This window comes from Uranotaenia lowii, chromosome 2 (genome assembly GCF_029784155.1).
Source record: "Uranotaenia lowii strain MFRU-FL chromosome 2, ASM2978415v1, whole genome shotgun sequence".
In the NCBI taxonomy this organism is placed as follows: domain Eukaryota; kingdom Metazoa; phylum Arthropoda; class Insecta; order Diptera; family Culicidae; genus Uranotaenia; species Uranotaenia lowii.
The window spans coordinates 237,961,400-237,982,024 of record NC_073692.1 but is presented as its reverse complement, the minus strand read 5'-3'; the positions used below and the strand labels follow the sequence as shown (position 1 = coordinate 237,982,024).

The 20,625-nt window shown below is 39.2% G+C and overlaps 1 protein-coding gene and 3 long non-coding RNA genes across 6 annotated transcripts; 2 read left to right on the top strand and 2 right to left on the bottom strand.

Annotated features, from left to right (window-relative positions):
- Nucleotides 1-4,415: 4,415 nt before the first annotated feature.
- LOC129748532 (uncharacterized) lies at nt 4,416-7,239 on the bottom strand. Of its 3 annotated transcripts, XR_008737753.1 has the most exons (4): nt 5,658-7,239; nt 5,300-5,559; nt 5,062-5,218; nt 4,416-5,003 (listed from the first exon to the last, which is right to left on the bottom strand). It is a non-coding gene; the product is annotated as an uncharacterized LOC129748532 (long non-coding RNA). The 3 variants fall into 3 exon arrangements; XR_008737752.1 differs by having other exon boundaries at nt 5,062-5,221; nt 5,300-7,239; XR_008737751.1 differs by having other exon boundaries at nt 5,300-7,239.
- A 614-nt stretch (nt 7,240-7,853) lies between these two features.
- LOC129742436 (uncharacterized) lies at nt 7,854-11,155 on the top strand. The gene is made up of 4 exons (XM_055734335.1): nt 7,854-7,900; nt 7,964-8,039; nt 8,096-10,344; nt 10,504-11,155. Exons 3-4 carry the CDS (start codon nt 9,113-9,115, stop codon nt 11,153-11,155), a joined length of 1,884 nt encoding a protein of 627 aa, XP_055590310.1. The 5' UTR covers nt 7,854-7,900; nt 7,964-8,039; nt 8,096-9,112.
- A 3,441-nt stretch (nt 11,156-14,596) lies between these two features.
- LOC129748531 (uncharacterized) lies at nt 14,597-16,063 on the bottom strand. The gene is made up of 3 exons (XR_008737750.1): nt 15,335-16,063; nt 15,138-15,258; nt 14,597-14,991 (listed from the first exon to the last, which is right to left on the bottom strand). It is a non-coding gene; the product is annotated as an uncharacterized LOC129748531 (long non-coding RNA).
- Nucleotides 16,064-18,073: 2,010 nt separating this feature from the next.
- LOC129749015 (uncharacterized) lies at nt 18,074-19,803 on the top strand. The gene is made up of 3 exons (XR_008737898.1): nt 18,074-18,210; nt 18,274-18,349; nt 18,406-19,803. It is a non-coding gene; the product is annotated as an uncharacterized LOC129749015 (long non-coding RNA).
- Nucleotides 19,804-20,625: the final 822 nt, after the last annotated feature.

Here is a 20,625-nt window from a genome sequence, read left to right as displayed (position 1 = left end):
TTCGCCGCCGATAGCATCTCCAGTGCCGTCATTGAGTTGTTTTACGGACAACCGTTTTTTTCCCGAAAACAGCTGCAGGCCACGTAGAAGTGCCCAGTGTCTATGTTGTTCCGGTGTTGGTAAACCCGGGTGCTGGAGTTTTTTTATTTTATTTTATTAGAGACGTTTTAACCAACTTTTGGTTATTCGCGGGGTGCTGGAGTTTGTCCTCGAATCTGCTGTTCATTGCCGGCCTGTACGGAGTGTTGAAAAAATCAATATTTTCGCAAAACAAACAAAACTGTTTTACTTACCTTTATTGTTTACGTTGTCGTTGGCCTCTGTGTGTTTATTCTCGAATGCTCTTGTGGCCATTAATGGTTTCCCTGGCCAAACTTTAGAGGTTTTCCGTATAAATACGGTTTCACATGCCTCGTATTTTTTCCTGAATTGACGTGACAGCTGCAGCAAAGACACCAACACTCAGTCAGACACGCGATTTTTTTTTTTTTCTTCTAAGATCTTTAATCGTATCTTTCAGAAATCTTTTCTTATAATCCCAGTAAAGCTTTTGCGCCTGCGCCATAAGCAAAGACGCAATACGGATCTTGACTATTAATGTAATCAGAATCAAATAATTCTGACGATTAAGTGTATGGTATTTGACTATGCGGGAACACTCCAGGTGTTCTAAAGTAAGTCCTGTTTCTTTCATTCTTTATATTAAGGTACTTTGAAAATTGTCACATCAAACAAAAGTTCCTTCTAATCAATGTTAATGCCTTCCAATCAAATTCTAATTCATGTCAGTAATTGTGCAGATCTCCATAAGAATATTAATCGTAGTACTTGAAGATAGTTAGCAGAAATAAGTGAAATCGAATTTTAAGAGAAAATTCATCAACATGCAAAACGACGTTTCAACCAAACACGCAACGCAAAAGGTAATGCATGGTAACGAGCCTATAGTAAACAAAGAGACGAAATGTCACGATTGGAATTTTTCCTTTTCTGTCAGTGTCATTCCAATCGAGAAGAACCAAGCAGTCTCAAAGGCAGCCCTACAACAGGGTTGCAAGCTCATTAGGGGCCGTTCACATACCACGTGGACAACTTAGGGGGGGGGGAGGGGGGTATGGAAATGTCCACACTCAGAAATAAATAAAATATCAAACAGTTATATTTTAGGTATTTTCACATATCTCCCTCTTTACGCACACGGATATTTCTCATGGTGTAATTACTGGGATATTTCTCACTGGGAAATATTTCTGCGATTAAAATTTATGCATTGAGAAATGTTATGGAACGACATCTGGTGGTCAGAAATAAAAGTTTGAGCCGTAAAGTAAAGGCAAACGCTTAAAGCAGAAATAAACAGAAAAACCAAACGAAAATCGTTTGATTTTTGTTCATGTTCTATGGTCAATGTGCATAATTGACCATAGCATAAAAACATGTGCATTTCGCTGGTAATATTACTTGCTGCAATTGAGTCCATCCTTTTTAAATATGATTCAGTTAAATATTCAAAGAGAATGGAATCTGCATGCAGTCAAGTTGAAAGGCATTTAGCAACTGAAGAATCTAGCATGTGCTCATACCCGTTTAGTTGGGACTCAAACGCACAAAGCGTTTGTTTGAAGAAAATAATATACACCGAAAATAATTTTCACTTTAAAGGTAAGTGACATCTGGAGTGAATTTGCGCCATACGTAAATTCATGTGAATTTTAAGTGACCGGTCAAGTGAAATCACTTAAGTGAGCGATCAAGTGAATTTCAAGTGAATGGCAAAGTCAATTTCAAATGTTTGCTCAGGTCATTAATATCTTTCAATTGTAGTGGTTTTTAGGTGAAATTTCGGAATATCAAACATTAATCAACTTTGTTTCTACAAAACAATTATTTATTAAAAATACAACGTAAAAAACGTCACTTTTTCTTCTTCAAAAAGATTTTTCGGCTTCGAAAAATCTTTGACTTCCTCCACTGAACCCAAAATCACACTTAAAATACACTTGACGTTTCACTTAAAAGTGGGAGTTCAATGAATTTCTTCATTTCAAGTGGCTCATGTAGATTTCACTTACCCGTCACTTATGTTTCAAGTGACCGAATCAATGTTCACTAACTCATCACATAAGTTTTAAGTGACTGTCACTTGAAATTCATCTGAAAATCCACTTACTTCGCCGCTCACTTCAATTTCATTACATTCTCACTTAAAATTCACTTGACCCGTCACTTAATTGTCAAATTCACTTGACCGGTCACTTAAAATTGAAATGAATGTACAGGTAGCGAATGACAGCCATGTTGTGAAAGATTGTTTTTATTATGGAAACATAACAGAATTGTGTATGAGCTGGTAGGTGCAGAAAAAGAGTCATTTATAAGTTTCATAACAATTATATACTTCCAGAGCCCGAGAAAAATATCCTGTGAGGCGGATAATACGTCGTAGTGCAACTATTCATCCGAATGAGGGGCCAAAATATGAATCGGCAGAAGTTGTAACTTCTACAGAGCAACTATGAATAAATTGGTCATGGTGGGAAATCTTTGTTGGATGTAAGTTGTGATAAATTTTCAATAATCAAAATATTTCAATTTAATGTTTATTTTTCTTTCTGTCCTTCAAAACAGGTTTTGGAAATGCTTCCCGATGGTATTTTTATTCTGAAATTTTCAAGAACAGTGCAAATAAAAGAAAGTAGGTACATATCATGAAAATAAAACCTCGAAACATTATTAATTTTTTTTTTTTATTTTCAGAAAAAATCAACCTAAATTTTGGGAAAAAATCGAAAAAGTCGATGAGTATTTCAAGCCAAAACTTTAATTTGAACCCATCAATAAATTTGTGAAAAAACAATGTATTTTATCGAATTCGCAAATAAATAAATAATTGTTTTGATTGAACGAAGTTTATTGATAATTTTTATTCCGAAATTTCATCTTAAAATCACTATTACTCAAAGATTTAATAGACCTGAGCATACATTTCATATTTACTTCAGGCTCACTTAGAATTCACTTAGTCACTCACTTGAAATTCACTTGACCAGTCACTTAAGTGAATATCACTTGACGGTCACTTAAAATTCACATGATTTCACAAATGGCGCAAATTCACTCCAGAGGTCACTTACATTTTAAGTGAAAATTATTTTCGGTGTCACTTTGACGAGACATTCGGGTTGATCTTTTCTGAAATAATAATTTAAAAATAAAATAAATTTAACTAGTATTTATTGTTTTGCATGATACTTACTTTAATTGCACTTGAATATTTTCAAAATAAATCATCATCGGAAAACGTATCCGAAACCTGATTGCTTTAAAAAGGGTCTCTGCAACGTGTTAACCGGATCACACGATGTTTCTGTCGGTCGACCTATGGAAAACATCATTGTTTAATAACATATAAATTACTTTAATTCTGCATCTACCAACTCAAACAAACCTCTGTTGTTTCATTTCCAAACAACAATGAAACAATCAATACTGACATTGTTGACATCCGCTTTGCAAAAAATCACTTGAATTTTAAGTGATGGGCAAGTGAATATTGGCTTAAGTGACCGGTCAAGTGGATTTCAAGTGAGCATCGAAGACATTCAATGCCGGTCACTTAAAACTCAAGTGATGAGCTAGTGTATATTGATTCGGTCACTTAAAACTTAAGTGAGAGGCAAGTGAAATGTACATGAGCCACGTGAAAGGAAGAAATTCACTGCGTTTTCACTTTTAAGTGAATCTTCTAGTGTTTTTTAAGTGTGAATTTGGGTTCAGTGTATAATTTCTCGGTTATGCATTGGATCATTACACGCCAAGAAATTATTCGGATGCATAAATTTAAATATCTGAAATAGTTATTTTTTAATATTTCTGGATATTAATGACAGAGAAATATCGGAGTTATTGAAATATAATAATTTTCATATTTTTTTCATTTCTGAGTGGCACGCTTGTCAACGGAGAGGGGGGTAGGGGTTTGGGTCATGTCCACGTGGACATACTTACTTTCAAAATATTTTCTATAGGTGAATAAATACTATGATGTTTAAACCGAAATCTTAAAAGTTTATGTTTACACAATTTGGAGCTACTTGAAAGCAAGTGATAAATATGATAATTTTGAAATTTAATTTTTTTATTTTTTTATATCAGGAAATTCTTGACCCTAATGGAAAACTGATATTGGAGAATAACCCCTATAAATCCCTTCCTTTTCCCTTGTTTAAAGTTTTTTTTTTAACTGTTGAGTCGCCGCGACTATTACGGCCCCCTTCCCTACTAACCTAGTGAAACGAATACACTCGGCACATTGAAACTTTGTAAAAGTAAAAGGCCGTTAATAAACTACACACTCATCTGGCGCAACCCCTTATAGTGTAGTTTTGACCCGTTATCGGATAAGACTGCACGGTAAACAAAGTTACTCTGTTCTGTATAAAAATCCATACAGATTCGAGAAAAGTGTCTCCACTTAGTTTTATGTTTGGGTGCTTTACACAGAGCGTGAGCAAAAAGCTTTTACACATTCGAAAGCTTACATCCAGTTATAGTCAATTCTGTATATTTTGACATGGGGATGCCCATTCATTTTTGAAATTCTTCCAAAAAGTAATTGTTTTTAAATAAAAAAAATAATTAAATAATTTTCTAAACAACAAGCTATCAGTTTTTATTGTCTATAGAATCATTTTACAAACATAAACAATATATTACATGAAATAGTCTACTAGGCGATTTAGTAATACAGCCTTATTAAATTAAATTGCATAGAAACAAATTTTGCGTCTCGCGATCTTTTTTTTTACATTTAACGGATACAACCCCCCGGTGTATCGAATAGTATTTTGCAGCCAAAGCATTCCAGTGACATTCTGGTTATCTCGAAAAGTAAGACTTCCGCTCGAGCAATGCTTTTGCTTTAGATGGCACTGGATCTGTATTTTGTAGATTACAGATGGTGTACTGGGCGATTCCGGGCATGTTCCGCAGTTAAGGTGCCACTAGAATCAAAACAAATTTTTATAAGTTGTTCATCGGAATGGAATTGAAAATACGTACCAATTAAAAGTTGGCCGCCGGCGTCTCGCAGCACCGAAAATATTTCTGCATATATTTCTGATAGCCCACTATACGATGCCCTCATCCTTTGGGTGCGCTTCGAAGAACACCGAAAGTAGTCTTTCCACAGAGGGTTCTCAGCCAAGTAGTTACCATCCTGCTAACAGTCAACAGAAAATTACTTTTCTGACAGCAATAATAATCAATTGGCACAATTAACTAAAATAAAAACACATACCTTCATTGCAATGCACGAGAATTCCTCCGGCTTTTATCTTTTCGGATCTATCAGGCTCATTTTATTCCTGTTTTCTTTGAACCACTTTTGGAACGTTAACTTCTTTTAGCAATTATTAGTGAACCTTAATGCAGGTTAACGTCTAGTTTTTCTTCTTTGTATTCCGATCCGTTGAGTTTCGGTTGCTATCCGTCCTCCACCACATAGTATAAATCGTGCCGGAACATTTTTATTTCATATCTCCCTGTGTTCCTCGCAACCTACAAATATGAATAAAATTGTTTCAAATGTTTCAACCAATCATTTCTTATGAGGCAAAATGGCGTGAGTGAAAATTTAAAAAAATCAAAGTACTTACACCAGTCAAATACCGTACGGATGAGCTTTTTTGCTATGACATCCCCTGCCAAAAGCATTGCAACAACAACTACTTTTTATACAGAGCTGCGTAATCGAGTTTTAGTTTCTATTTGAATATTGGCAACCCAAATCTACTCAGAATTGAATTGGGAATATACAAATTTTGAGCATCAATCGATTAGTCTGAATGAAAGTGTATTCTCAACACATTTTATGTATAACTCAATTTTTCCGTGTGGGTTAACTCCTTTTTGGTGTACAGGCCTTGTACCCTTTATAGGGTACATGGGCTGTACGTCATATCGTCGTGTCAAATTTACACATTATTTCAAACGCTTGTCCACTCGGTGGGGATGTGAGCAGTTTTTTGTGTGACATGAAATGTTGCATGCAAAAAAGTAAAATCGAGAGCAAGTTGGATTTATCAAATATAAAATATTTTATTCAATAATCACAAATATTTAAACACTTTTAAACACTTTTTTAAAGATGAAATTTAAACTGCAGCAGCAAAACATCGCAGGCAACAGGATGGTGAAATCTGCAAGAAATTCAAACCAATTAGATGAATCGTATTTTTTCAGGAGATCTTAAATTGCCATTTTTTTTGCATCATTTCCACTTTCCTCTTGCCAGCAATGAACGTTCGAAAGTTTCTGCCATATTTCCATGTCCGGCCCAGTAAATGAAAACTTATTTTATTAAATCAGAACACAAAACATTAAAAAATAACACTTACTACAATCCGACGTTGCCAACAACATTTGCTTCTCAGGTGACGGCGATATTTTCACAAGATTGAAAACTACCCGTCTTGAAGCGTACTCGGGCTTTTCCAAAAAATGTGTAATATTGAAGTAAAAAAATGACCCCTTATTTGACAGATCCTGGAGGTTCGCAATAATGGGTCAATTTTACAACTGTTCAAGTGTTCCCCCAAATGAGTGTGTAGTTTTAAATAAAAAAAAAAAGGAAATTCTTTTTCGATGTTTTTCAAAATCAGCCATTTCTATAACAAAAAGGCCAAAAGTGGTGTTTTCTAACTGTCCACGTTTGCCAAATGTCCACGCTTGTCCACGGAGGGGGAGGAGGGGGTCAAAAATCTCATTTTTCTGTCCACGTGGTATCTGAACGGCCCCTTATTTGGAAAGGGATCAGATGGCGCCTCTTTGTTTACAGTCTCTTTAGTGCATGGGTACAGAAACAACCAAATCTATACCTGTATTTAATACACAAGCGTATTTCTCATCTTTTTTTGCATCGCATACGAAATTTTAAGACAACTCTGAGCGATTTTTTTTATGATACAAATTAAATATGTTTTGCAAACCTTCAACAGCGATTTTCTCGAAACACGTCAAGTGGCTCATACGACCTAATCAAGACAAACTCTAGAATTAAGATTTTAAAAAGTCACTACGAATTTTGAGAAATTATTCGACCTGGCTCCACTGGATAGCATTCTAATAAGATTGAAAACTCAACCGGTTTATCGAAGGGGCGAAAACGGGAATTTTGTCTAATAGGAAAACCGCGTTTTTGGATACGTCCTTTCTATAAAATTAGTCGTTTCATTCTTGTTTAGAGGTTAGGGCTGCACACTACGAAAAAAATCTGAAATCACATTACATGTGATGTAAATAAAAAGAAGCATCATTATATGACGGAATTTTCAGTGCTATTTGGAAATTACACGTCAGTAAAAATTTGCAACGTATAAAATAAAAATGATGTAAATCATAAAATCACTGAATATTGGAAGGAAAACTTTTCAATTGGATTTTGTTTTTTTTTATTGTTAATATGATTCAACAAGAGAATTTTCTAATCTCTTAATAAAAATAAAATCTTTCTATATTTAATATAATTCTTTTTATTTCACATCGACGCGAATGCCATAAGGATGGTAAAGTGTCACTAATAAAACTTAAAAAAAATATTTAACAAATGTTATTAGGAGTCACATTCATGTACTTTTATTTTCTTCCCCGTAGTACCGGATCCAAAGTTGAGTAACGTGGTGCTGCTTCCAGAACCTCATCCGTGCTTCTCGAAGATCTCCGGGAACCAACAAAACTTATTACATGCACTCAATTTCGGGTTACAAAAACCCACACAAAAACAGACCACTGATTGAGGGTGGACACACCCTGGCGCTAAGAGCTCGTGTAGAGCTGTCAAACAAAAAAGCGCACGTGAAAAGTGCAGTCGGCGTGCAAGGAAAAAAAGCATCGAAATAAGGTATGCTTTTTTCATTTAAAATCAATCGCGAAAAGCGACATAATTTTGTAAATTCCTTCGCAGGAGTGAGCCGAAGAAGTGCCGGAGCAGGCCGTGCTGCCCGACGACAGATTGTGCCGGAAAAAGCCTTCGTGAAGAAGTGAGTAGCGCACTTTAAATTTATAGGTTAGGTACTAATGATGCGGTTACTTGTAGGGCCGTTTTACCGGATACCAGCAGCCGGCCAAGGGCCAGACTGTGACAAAGGCAAAACAGCCTGCCTCCGATTGCCGTGCGGTCAATTTTCGTCTTTTATTCGGCAGGAGGGAAAATTTTTTATCAAGATCCCTAAAGATCCACCCGACAGTGCCGCTCTGCAGTGTGGGCTACCAGAGAGCCAATATAGCCGGACATTTCGCGCGCCTAGGAGAAATCCCGGCGGCGCGACGTATCGTGCATTTAGTTTCGGCCTCGAACGCTGTGCGGGCATTATCGAGCGGAAGAAGGGTGGCGGAACATACGCGTGCCAAGGATCAGTCCCGGCGGCGCGGTTTATCACTGTTTCCGGCCACGAGAGCCGATTTGCGGCTGTAGGCGATTTCGTCATTGTGTTGCTGTTAGTTTTTAAAGGGACGAGCCGAAGAAGTTGAGCTCGACCAACCCGTGCCCAGGATCATTCCCGGCGGCGCGACTGATCGTGTTTTCCTCGGCCAAAAGAGCCGTGCCGACATTGGCCGAACAAACGTGCGGCCAGGATCATTCCCGGCGGCGCGATTCATACGCGTTTCCTGTCACAAGTGCCGAATTACCATTGTTGGCTGTCACTGCTGTTGTGTTGCTGCAGAGTCATTGAGAAAGGAGTCGAAGGAGTGTCGTTCCCATTTTGCGCGCCTAGGAAACAAATTCCCGGCTGCGCGACTACCTGCAAAATCGTTGCTCGGCGGAACGAGCTGAAGGAGGAAGTGTTTGCGTGCCGGCTCGCAGTGCCGAAGGAAATAGGAGTAACGGCTCGCAGTGCCGCAGGAAGAGTGGTGATCCGAGGTGGCGATATCACAGGTGAGCTTTAGTCAAGGGGGACTGGTGGGTGGATAAAAACCTATTTCCCTCGCGCACAATTGCGCAATTTATTAAATATGCCTATTATATCTGTTAGGGACAACCCGAGGCAATAACAGACAGGCAATATTGGCGCCCGAATTTAATAGAACCTTTTAAGATACTACAAAAATCAAAATGGACATTATTGACTTGAATGATGAGGAAATTGACTACGAGCTTCGACTCAGAAATAAATTTGATCTTGGTTTTAGTAATCGCAGAACGAAACTTAGCGCGTTGCGAAATTTAATCACGGAGGAGAAAAAAGCAAATTCTTATGCTAGATCCTCAACACACGTGATGAACATTGAAGATAATCTCAATTTATGTTTGACTAATTTAGAAGCGATAAAAACAAACGTGCGTAAAGCTGTCAATGAAAATGATACGAATGCTAAACGACAACTATTCTCGCGTCTTGAGCATTACCGTAACAGATTAGATCTTATTCCGAAAGATCAACCGCGAAGTGAATTGTTAGTGCAACTGATGAGTGAAGTGAAACAGTTAAATGCAGCGTTGACATCGAATGATGATGCAGGTAGAGTAGACAATATTCAGCTAGAGGCAGCAGCAAATCTAACGGTTTTGGACAGGATGCCGAGAACCTCCAGCCCATTTAGAGGATTCGACGAAGAGGAACTGAGGTTGAACGATCGACGAACCAGGGGTGCATCTGTACCATCGACAAATCCGGTCAATTTAAGCCGTCAATCAGAAACCATGCAACGAACTGGAGCCATTCCCAAAGCCAGCAACAACACGAGGGAAGGCAACCAGGGGCAGAACAACACCGGAACAAGGAACGACGTCGAGTCTAATAAAAGGAATCAACTTGAACTGTTGGAAGAAATTTTGGAGAGGCTTAGGCAGTTACCTATCTCGCAACCACAACAGGCAACTCAAATTCATCAAGCACCTCAACAAAACATTAATGCAGCTCTTCAGCAATCGGGAATGCAACAAGTGCATCATCTTCCTGAACGTGGAAATTCACAGCGCGATCGAGGAGTGCATCGAGACAACCAGAACAACGAAATGTCTCAGGAGCTTCGCGACGAAGTACTGCTGTCGATTCTGAGAGAGCAGAACAGGCACCAGAGAGGACCAAGAGGAAAACCAATTCACGCATGGCCTTTCAAATACGACGGAAAGGGAAGTCCGCTAGATCTGATCGTGTTCATCAAGAAGGTAGAAAAATTCGCAATGACCGACGACATGAATGGTGACGAATTGATGTCACAAATAAAATTTCTTCTGGTTGGAAAAGCCTTAGACTGGTTCTGTTTGGCATGCAATGCGTACATCTCTTGGGATGAATTTAAAACAAGAATAAAACAACAATTTATTCCTAGAGACTTTGCACAGTGGATAAGAAAACAAGTCTACTGCAGAGTACAAAAACCTAATGAATCATTTGAGACTTTTCATTGGGAGTTGACGTTAATGTTCGGCGCAGCTGATCCTCCATTTTCGGAGATGGACCAGTTCCACATTATGAGAACAAATTAAAATCAATACTTCAGATTAGTATCGATTGCCGCGCAAGTATCATCGCTAGCCAGCCTAATTAAAGTTTGCGAAGAGGTGGATGAAGCAAATATTAATGGAAGCAGCTTCGCGGGCAATTCACATCGCCCACAAGAGCTCGGACGTGCAAATGTTTACAGGCAGTTAAGACCACAGCTACAAAGTGACAACAGGCCAACAACACAGCAAGGGATTAACGCAATCGAAACCGAAAACACACCACAATGGAATTCGCCATTAGTTCAGCAGAACATGCCGGATATGTCACAGCAGTATAGTAACACAAATGCAGGTTTGAATCCAGCGATGCAGAACTATGATCTTTCAACGGAAGGGCAGACTTCTGAACCCAGATACGGGAACGAATTCATAGGAGCAAGTTTCAACGCAGTTCATGCGGATAATCAAGGGCGAAACCAAAGAATGCCGAATCGCCAAACTACAGCAAACACGACATCGACGTTGAGATGCTGGCAATGTGGCAGAGACGATCATTTCTTCCTAACGTGCCCGTATCCCAAAACACACCTGTTTTGTTATCGATGCGGAAAACAAGGATACACTGTGAGGAATTGTACCGACTGTATTCAAATGGCCAGAGATCTCATGCACAACCATCCGGGAAACGCCAGAGGCGGCAACTGTTAGAGGGTCCAAATTTGCTGCCCAAGACAAAAACCGACCCCACAGAATCTATAGTAAAAAACTTTGGACATTCAAACATAGCTGTACACAACATCTCCACATTTGACAATAGACCGTATCTTGATGTGACATGCAGAGGAATCCCAATGAAAGGAATGCTAGACACAGGAGCAATGTGCTCACTCCTAGGAGGTAGTAAAACTGAAATAGCAGAAACCCTTCAACTTCAGAAAATTCCAGGTCGAGGATCAATATTTACGGCCGACAACACAAAGCACAAAATATCACACTACGTCATGTTACCGATAGAACTCAAAGGTAAGCGGCACGTAATGCCAGTAATATGTTTAAAAAATTTGCCTGATAGTTTCATTTTGGGAATGGATTTCTTTAACAAATTTCAAATGAAATTACTAGTGAACAGCATCTCGGAAGAAAACAATGCTCGCTTAAACAGTCTATCTAAGCAACAAAAACAGCGGTTGAAAGAAGCAGTCGAAGAATTCCCTTCATCTGAATCGACAGGCAAGCTAGGAAGAACGCATCTATACACTCACGCAATTGACACCAATCGAGCAAAGCCAGTGAAGCAACGGTTTTACACAATGTCTCGTTTTATCCTACAAGATGTAAACAAAGAAGTTGACAGGATGTTAAAAATGGGCGTGATAGAAGAAGCCTTCTGCTGTCCGTGGAATTCGCCAGTAGTAGCAGTTCGCAAGAAAGATAACTCCATACGCTTATGTTTGGACGCGAGAGGATTGAACAAAATTGTAGTTCCTGAAGCTTTTCCCATTCCGCAAATAGCAGCCATAATGCAGAATCTCAGTGGATGTAAATGGTTGGCGTCAATCGACCTAGAAGCAGCTTTTTGGCAGATACCGTTAGAAGACAGCTCGAAACCGAAAACCGCATTCACAATTCCACAGCGAGGTCATTTCCAGTATTGCGTAGTTCCATTCGGCCTTTGCACCGCAAGTCAAGCACTTGCTAGAGTCATGACGAGCCTGTTCATTGATCTGGAACCCGAGGTTTTCGCTTATCTAGATGATATTATCATCGCAGCTAATTCTTTCGAAAGATTCACACACCTGTTAAGAGAAGTAGCATATCGGTTAAGAAACGCAGGATTCACTATCAATAAAAAGAAATCAAGCTTCTGTTTGCCCAAATTGAAATATTTAGGATATATCCTAGATGAGAACGGTTGGAATGTAGACCCTGACAAAACTTCCGCAATCACAAACTTCCCACAACCAAAAAACCGAAAAGATGTTCAACGTTTTCTAGGAATGGCGGGCTGGTATAGGCGCTTCATCAACAACTTTGCCAAGATTGCCGTACCGCTGACAGAACTGACAAAAGCGAAGACAAAATTTCGATGGGGTGAAGCTGCTGAACTAGCATTTCAACGTTTGAAACAGTGTCTCACAACTGCACCAGTTCTCACCACACCAGACTACGCAAAGCCATTCCAGATAGCATGTGACGCAAGCGAAACAGCCATTGGAGGCGTACTGACTCAAGGAGAAGAGGCAGCGGAAAAACCAATATGCTATCACTCTGAAAAACTATCGTCATCCGAACGAAAATATTCACCAACTGAGCGTGAATGTCTGGCAGTAATACGATGTATTGAGAAATTCAGGGGCTATGTCGAAGGCTCACGATTTACTGTTTTTTGTGACCATGCCAGTCTCGAATACCTTAGAAATATGAAAAATCCATCTTCACTGATGTCTCGGTGCATTCTGCGGCTCAACGCATTTCAATTCGACATAAAATATCGAAAAGGAGCTTTAAACAAAGTGCCGGACTGCTTAAGCAGAATCGAAATAAATTCCGTAGAAGTTACAAATGATTCATGGTATTCGAACTTAGTTCATGGTATTACCGAAGATCCTGATAAATTCCCGAATTTTCGTATAATCCAAAATGAGTTGTTCAAACACTGCTCCACTACGGACGAAGTAGGCGCTAAAACCTTCATCTGGAAGCAAGTCATTCCTCAAGAAGCCAGATTGGAAATTCTAAGGAAATATCACGACATACCAACAGCAGCACACTTAGGCGTAGATCGCACTCTACAGAAGATTCAGAAATCGTTCTACTGGCCGCGCATGGTGATAGATGTAAAAAAGTATGTCCGCAACTGTTCTGTTTGCAAGGCGGTTAAAGCTCCGAACGAATGTTTAACTCCAACTATGGGAGGTCTAAAACCTGCTTCGCAACCATGGGAGTTGATATCAATAGATTGGGTTGGTCCACTGGTGAGGTCGAAGAAGGGAAACACGGTAATCCTCGTAATAGTCGACTGGTTTACGAAGTATGTACTTGCTCAACCATTCAGATCCGCTGAAACCCAGGAGATGATCAATTTCTTGGAAAAATACGTTTTTTTCAAATTTTCTGCACCCCGAATTATATTAACTGACAATGGATCACAGTTTAAAGCAATGGCATTCGTCTCATTACTTCGTAGATACAAGATAGAACTCATGAAAACTGCCTACTATACGCCCATGTGTAATAACGCCGAGCGGGTGAACCGCACGCTCATCACCTGTGTTCGAGCACTCATTGACGAGGACCATCGAGCGTGGGACGAACATCTACAACAAATTGTTTGCGCAATCAACACAGCGAAACACGAAGTATCTGGAATCTCGCCACACTTCGCGAACTATGGTCGAGAAATGATCGTCTTCACCGAGAACTACAAGCTGCAAGGTCTTAACTCTTCCATGAATCCTCAAGAACAGCAAGAAAATCGTATCAAAGCATTAGCGAAGGTGCACGACTTCGTCAGACAACGAATACAAGATGCTCACGAAAAAAGTAGAGCAAGGTATGACCTTCGAGCCCGCACCAGGAGTTTTGAGATAGGCCAACTAGTCTGGAGAAGATCATTCCATCTGTCGTCGAAGCTTAAACAGGAAACAAAAAAGTTAGGACCCAAATTCATTCCTTGCTTCGTCAGAGAGCGAATAGGCGCCAACAACTACCGGCTAGAAGACGTGTCTACCCGAATAGAATTGTACGATGAAAAAACCATTAATTCCATATTCACAAACCATAAATTTTATGGTCTACACAATGCTTATTATCTTCCACGATACCGTGAATGCACATTGGAATTCATAGTTTCCGACCATACATTTCACTGTTTTGGCGAAAATAACCATGAAAAAGGGGTATTGTTATGCAGCGTGACCATGAAAAAAATGGCGATTTCCCATACATTCGGAAGCTCAAAAATATGAAGTTCATGGTGATAACAGCTTCCACTTTTTCATAGTAAAACCATGAAAAACCGTAAATTTACATTGTTCAAACGAAGATGGAAATTAAGGTTATTCTTTGGTTTATTATTATCGTTTCAACCATAAAGTTTCATGGTTTACAATGAATAATTTATAATTTTTCTGATTGGAATAGTTGCTAAATTTATTACTCGTTTCAAGGAATTTTATTCATGATTAGTCGTGTTTGGTACTGGTACATTTATAACAAAGCACGATAAATCAGGAATAATATCCCTTAAAACAAGGAATAACTTTGGCAAAATGTTAAATTTTGATTCAATTATTGCGATCAGTCACCTTGTTCAAAAAAAAGAAATTAAAAAAACAACATTATCTTAATATTGTTAATCATTTTCATTTTCACAACTTTTACTTTAACGTATTTTCCGCACTTTTCACTTTTTAATAACTTTCACAATTCTATAAATTCCTGTACCTTGATTCCATTCGATGTGTTTTTAACACAGCTCCAACTAGCTGCAAGCGGTGCGTGATCCCAAATTCGGTTAATCTTTTCATGCTGCATCCATCAGCCTGAAAATCGAAAACGAATGATAAGCCGAAAAAATCAAAATTATTTTCTGAAAAAAATATTTATGTTGAGCCTCATTTTATTCGCACGGAACGAATTACGCAACATTTTTGCTAGTGCGATGGAAAATACTGGAAAGAATACTTACTCTGTATTCGCCAGCAAAACAAGATTCGCAAGATTGTCCTTCTCGTCCTGCCGTCTCCAGTGGGAACTTTATCGGGAGCTTTTTCAAAAGCCTGCATGTGAAAGGAGCCGTGGAACAGCATCTGCAAAAGATGAAATAAATATGTACATTTAAAAATACAGCTAGGAAAAACAAAATTTATTCAAAAAGATACTCACCATTCAAGATATTTTGCAATCGCTGCTGGTAACCAAAACAAATTGCCCGCGATAAAATTGTTTTTCAAAATGGCTGCTCTTTAAAATAAATCTCTATACACGATCATTTGAGAATGTGTAAAAAAACGAGAAGTTTACCATTGTTCGTTTTGGTTTGGATTGTAATTTTACTACACACTCATTTGGCGCAACACCTTAAACTTGTAAAATTGACCCATTATTGCGAACAGCCGAGATCTGTCAAAAAAAGTGTCGTTTCCTCAAGTCAATTTTACACATTATTTAGAAAAGCTGGCTTACTAAATAAAGGGTAGTTTTTTAACTTGTCATTCAGAATATACAACTCTTTCTGCCGTAACCGATCTCGTTCGACGATTCAATGAATCGGTTAATGCTGAAAGATCAGTTCAGTTCATTGAGTTGATTGAATATTTTCCTATTCTGTAACAGGAGCATGAAAATTATACCTTGCCGAATACAGAAATTCAAAACAAACTGATTTGTTTTTATTATTTTCTTTCCATCCTTCTGACACTTTAAGGGCTAACATCAAAGGGCTGACATCGCAGAGCGGGCTTCCAAAATAATGTGTAAATTTTACATGCTTACATTACTAATTTTCACCTCTGCTTTGACGTACATGCTGTGTACACAATAAGGGGTACAAGGACTTTACATGAAAAAGGAGTTAACCCAGTCTTTTCCGATAACGGGTCAAAACTACACTATAAGGGGTTGCGCCAGATGAGTGTGTATGAATTACACTGTAACAATAATAATCACAAGAAAATTATTGTGAAACCGTGCATCTGTCGGTTGAAATATATTTAGAAACTACGGTGAAATTGATTGTTAGATTGAAAATCATTGTTCATTTATCTTAATACCATGGTCTTTGCTATTCGGGTAGTGATCACCAGGGCATATATCATGCAAAAGATATAAAAGCCAATTAGAAACAGTCATCAACATAGAGCTATGCAAGAAGATAACCATCAACCAACAAAAACACCAAAATACGCACAGCGGTAAGAAAAACAACAACCGTCCACCGAACGAGAAACATCGGCAATACAAAAGCTATGTCCGAAGACAAACGTCAACCAACAAACAGAATAAAAATACGCCAAGCGGACACTACATTCACCAATCATGACAAACCTACAATCAACACAGCTATGAACGACGACAAGATCAACGAACTACGTTAGCACCACCAGAACACCAAAATACGCACAGCGGTAAGAAAAACAACAACCCGTCAACCGAACGAGAAACATCGGTAATCCAAAAGCTATGTCCGAAGACAAACGTCAACCAACAAGCAGAATAAAAATACGCCAAGCGGACACTACATTCACCAAACATGACAAACCTACAATCAACACAGCTATGAACGATGACAAGATCAACGAACAACATTTAGCAACACTAAAACACAAAATACGCACAACAACCCGTCAACCGAACGAGAAACACCGGTACTCAAAAGGCTATGTCCGAAGACAAACGTCAACCAACAAGCAGAATAAAAACACGCCCAGCGGACACCACATTCATCAAACATGACAAATCAACAATCAACACAGCTATGAACGACGACAAGATCAACGAACTACGTTAGCACCACCAGAACACCAAAATACGCACAGCGGTAAGAAAGACAACAATTCACTGACCGCGAAGCATCGGTACACTTCACAGCTATGCACGAAAACTCCAGTCAACGAATCATGCACAGAGTCACCGCTGAAGCAAAAAACACGCCATTCGTGAAAGAAAGAATTCCAGCAACCGAACATGACCAATTGACAAAACAAGTTTAATTTGTCAAGAAAAACCTAAACGTGTATCATTGAATTTCAAGAAACAACTGTCAAGATGTCAACTCACAATATCGCTAAAGAAAAGTTGAAGAAATCAAAAATCCAAGTCAAACTAAAACCATTCATATAATGTCCCTAATAATAAGCCCTCGTTTGTAGTATAAGTCGCCATCATCTAAGAAAAGAACCAACAAATCCACCACCAACAAGTTCCACCTTTCTAAATCTAAAGCAATAACCATAATGCCATATCACAAATTTACTTCAACAGTTCAATAGGGAGAAGTAACTATTAGCAGTAAGCATATCTTCCAGAACTTAGCTGGAGAGCCGATTGAAACTCAAAGCAATCAGTCAAACTTTAGTTCGAGTATTAGCCCCATATTAGCTGCAAGCGCTATGCAGTTTTGAAACAAAACAAAACACTCATCGTAGCTGCAAAATTGCAGAATGATTTATCGAGAGCGCACCATTTTAACTATTGAAACTTCTCCCTAAGAACCCCACAATCAAGAACCGCCATCAAACAAGTACCACCAAACCATAGCCCTTATCAAACCATCCAACCATACCACAGTCAAACCATAATCAGGAGAAGAAACATAATTAGAAGTAAGAAATCTTCCAGAACACAGCTGGAATGCTGATTGATCATACTGACATCAGTGAAACTTTCGTTCGAGATTCAAGAATTAGGACTAAGTTCATTGCAAACATCTTGCAACTAAAAGAAAATTGAACACTCGTCGTGGCTGCAAGTTAGCAGAAAGATTTGTCGACAGTGCATTAGTTAAGTAACTAAGACTTCTCCTGATATTACCGGCAACCTAAAAATTTTGTGAATTTGTCATAAAAATTCACAAAATTTTGATGTAAAAAGTGGATTGTATTACATGCACTCAATTTCGGGTTACAAAAACCCACACAAAAACAGACCACTGATTGAGGGTGGACACACCCTGGCGCTAAGAGCTCGTGTAGAGCTGTCAAACAAAAAAGCGCACGTGAAAAGTGCAGTCGGCGTGCAAGGAAAAGAAGCATCGAAATAAGGTATGCTTTTTTCATTTAAAATCAATCGCGAAAAGCGACATAATTTTGTAAATTCCTTCGCAGGAGTGAGACGAAGAAGTGCCGGAGCAGGCCGTGCTGCCCGACGACAGATTGTGCCGGAAAAAGCCTTCGTGAAGAAGTGAGTAGCGCACTTTAAATTTATAGGTTAGGTACTAATGATGCGGTTACTTGTAGGGCCGTTTTACCGGATACCAGCAGCCGGCCAAGGGCCAGACTGTGACAAAGGCAAAACAGCCTGCCTCCGTTTGCCGTGCGGTCAATTTTCGTCTTTTATTCGGCAGGAGGGAAAATTTTTATCAAGATCCCTAAAGATCCACCCGACAGTGCCGCTCTGCAGTGTGGGCTACCAGAGAGCCAATATAGCCGAACATTTCGCGCGCCTAGGAGAAATCCCGGCGGCGCGACGTATCGTGCATTTAGTTTCGGCCTCGAACGCTGTGCGGGCATTATCGAGCGGAAGAAGGGTGGCGGAACATACGCGTGCCAAGGATCAGTCCCGGCGGCGCGGTTTATCACTGTTTCCGGCCACGAGAGCCGAATTGCGGCTGTAGGCGATTTCGTCATTGTGTTGCTGTTAGTTTTTAAAGGGACGAGCCGAAGAAGTTGAGCTCGACCAACCCGTGCCCAGGATCATTCCCGGCGGCGCGACTGATCGTGTTTTCCTCGGCCAAAAGAGCCGTGCCGACATTGGCCGAACAAACGTGCGCCCAGGATCATTCCCGGCGGCGCGATTCATACGCGTTTCCTGTCACAAGTGCCGAATTACCATTGTTGGCTGTCACTGCTGTTGTGTTGCTGCAGAGTCATTGAGAAAGGAGTCGAAGGAGTGTCGTTCCCATTTTGCGCGCCTAGGAAACAAATTCCCGGCTGCGCGACTACCTGCAAAATCGTTGCTCGGCGGAACGAGCTGAAGGAGGAAGTGTTTGCGTGCCGGCTCGCAGTGCCGAAGGAAATAGGAGTAACGGCTCGCAGTGCCGCAGGAAGAGTGGTGATCCGAGGTGGCGATATCACAGGTGAGCTTTAGTCAAGGGGGACTGGTGGGTGGATAAAAACCTATTTTCCTCGCGCACAATTGCGCAATTTATTAAATATGCCTATTATATCTGTTAGTAACAACCCGAGGCAATAACAGACAGGCAATAAACTGCTAAACTTACTCGCGGGAAACTGCTCAAACGGAATACTTTGGTGCACGATTTGACTAACACTTTGTTTACATTTGTCTGTTTCTGTTCTTGACAGTCTATAATTTTACATGGCATCCAGTGTATTGTTATATTGATTAAGTTCAAATTCAATGTCCTTATAACACGAAAGACTAAATTGTTCGGAGATATAAGAGAAAAAAATCAACAACAAAAAACAGATCTACAACACTGGCAACACTAGACGCACTAGACAGATACGGCAGGAAAGGGCAGGGGATGAATCAGAATAACGCCCGGCGTAAAAAGCAGTAAAAAATCGCTTGGAGGTTCAGCTCCAATGAATATTTAAAGAAGGTAGTGCCAAGGCAGCCCTGCTCTAGTATTGGTACAGACTGAGACGTCACAATCACGAAAAATCTGTTAATTTACTACACAGCAAATTTTTTTTTGCTGGAAACCAGCAAAATTTTGCTGGTTTTTGTCCCGCTGACTTTCCAGCAAAATTTCCAGCAATTTAAATTGCTGGAAAAAACAGTAAACGTTAATGCTGGTTTCCAGCAATTCAAATTGCTGGAAAATCAGCAATCAAGATTGCTGGAAACCAGCTATTTCTTTCAGAACATTCGGTTGTATTTGATATCAAATTTATATTTCAATTCGAAATTAAATATTAGATACTGGCTGTGGTATGACAAGAAATGAACAACAATTATTTTCTTTCATTTTTCTTTTATGTATTTATTCCCAAAATCACATATTATTTTAATTTACAAACATCGGGATGTTAATCATCCGCCACCTGAAATAGAGTTTTGATTAGTATTATTCTTGAAATATCTACCTATCTTATAAATACTCACCCTTGGCTTGATGTATCGTTGCTAAAATATAGAAGAAAATAAGAATAATTGCATTAATCTTATCAAAGTTCGTGAAATAAAGTCTCACCTTGCTTCAGCGTACGAAAACAAACAGACTCCAATTTGACAATTCGATTGCTGATTTTCCAGCTAACTACATCAATTGCTGGAAATTCCAGCAATTTGAAAACCGATTGCTGGTTTTTCAGCAAAAATTACAAGAACACAACCGAATGCTGAAAAAACCAGCAATTTGAAAACCGATTGCTGGTTTCCAGCAAAAATTTGAATTGCTGAACATTTCCAGCAATTTTTTTTGCTGGAAATCGAGGCAAAAATTTACTGTGTAGGAAACTTTCAACGGAAAAGATAATTCGAAGAATCTG

Bases quoted from the DNA above. Each gene is read 5' to 3' on its own strand.
- LOC129742436 (XM_055734335.1), top strand. From the start codon at position 9,113: ATGGACATTATTGACTTGAATGATGAGGAAATTGACTACGAGCTTCGA. The intron at 10,345-10,503 runs GTGGATAAGAAA...TCAATACTTCAG, and splicing joins ATTCCTAGAGACTTTGCACA to ATTAGTATCGATTGCCGCGC.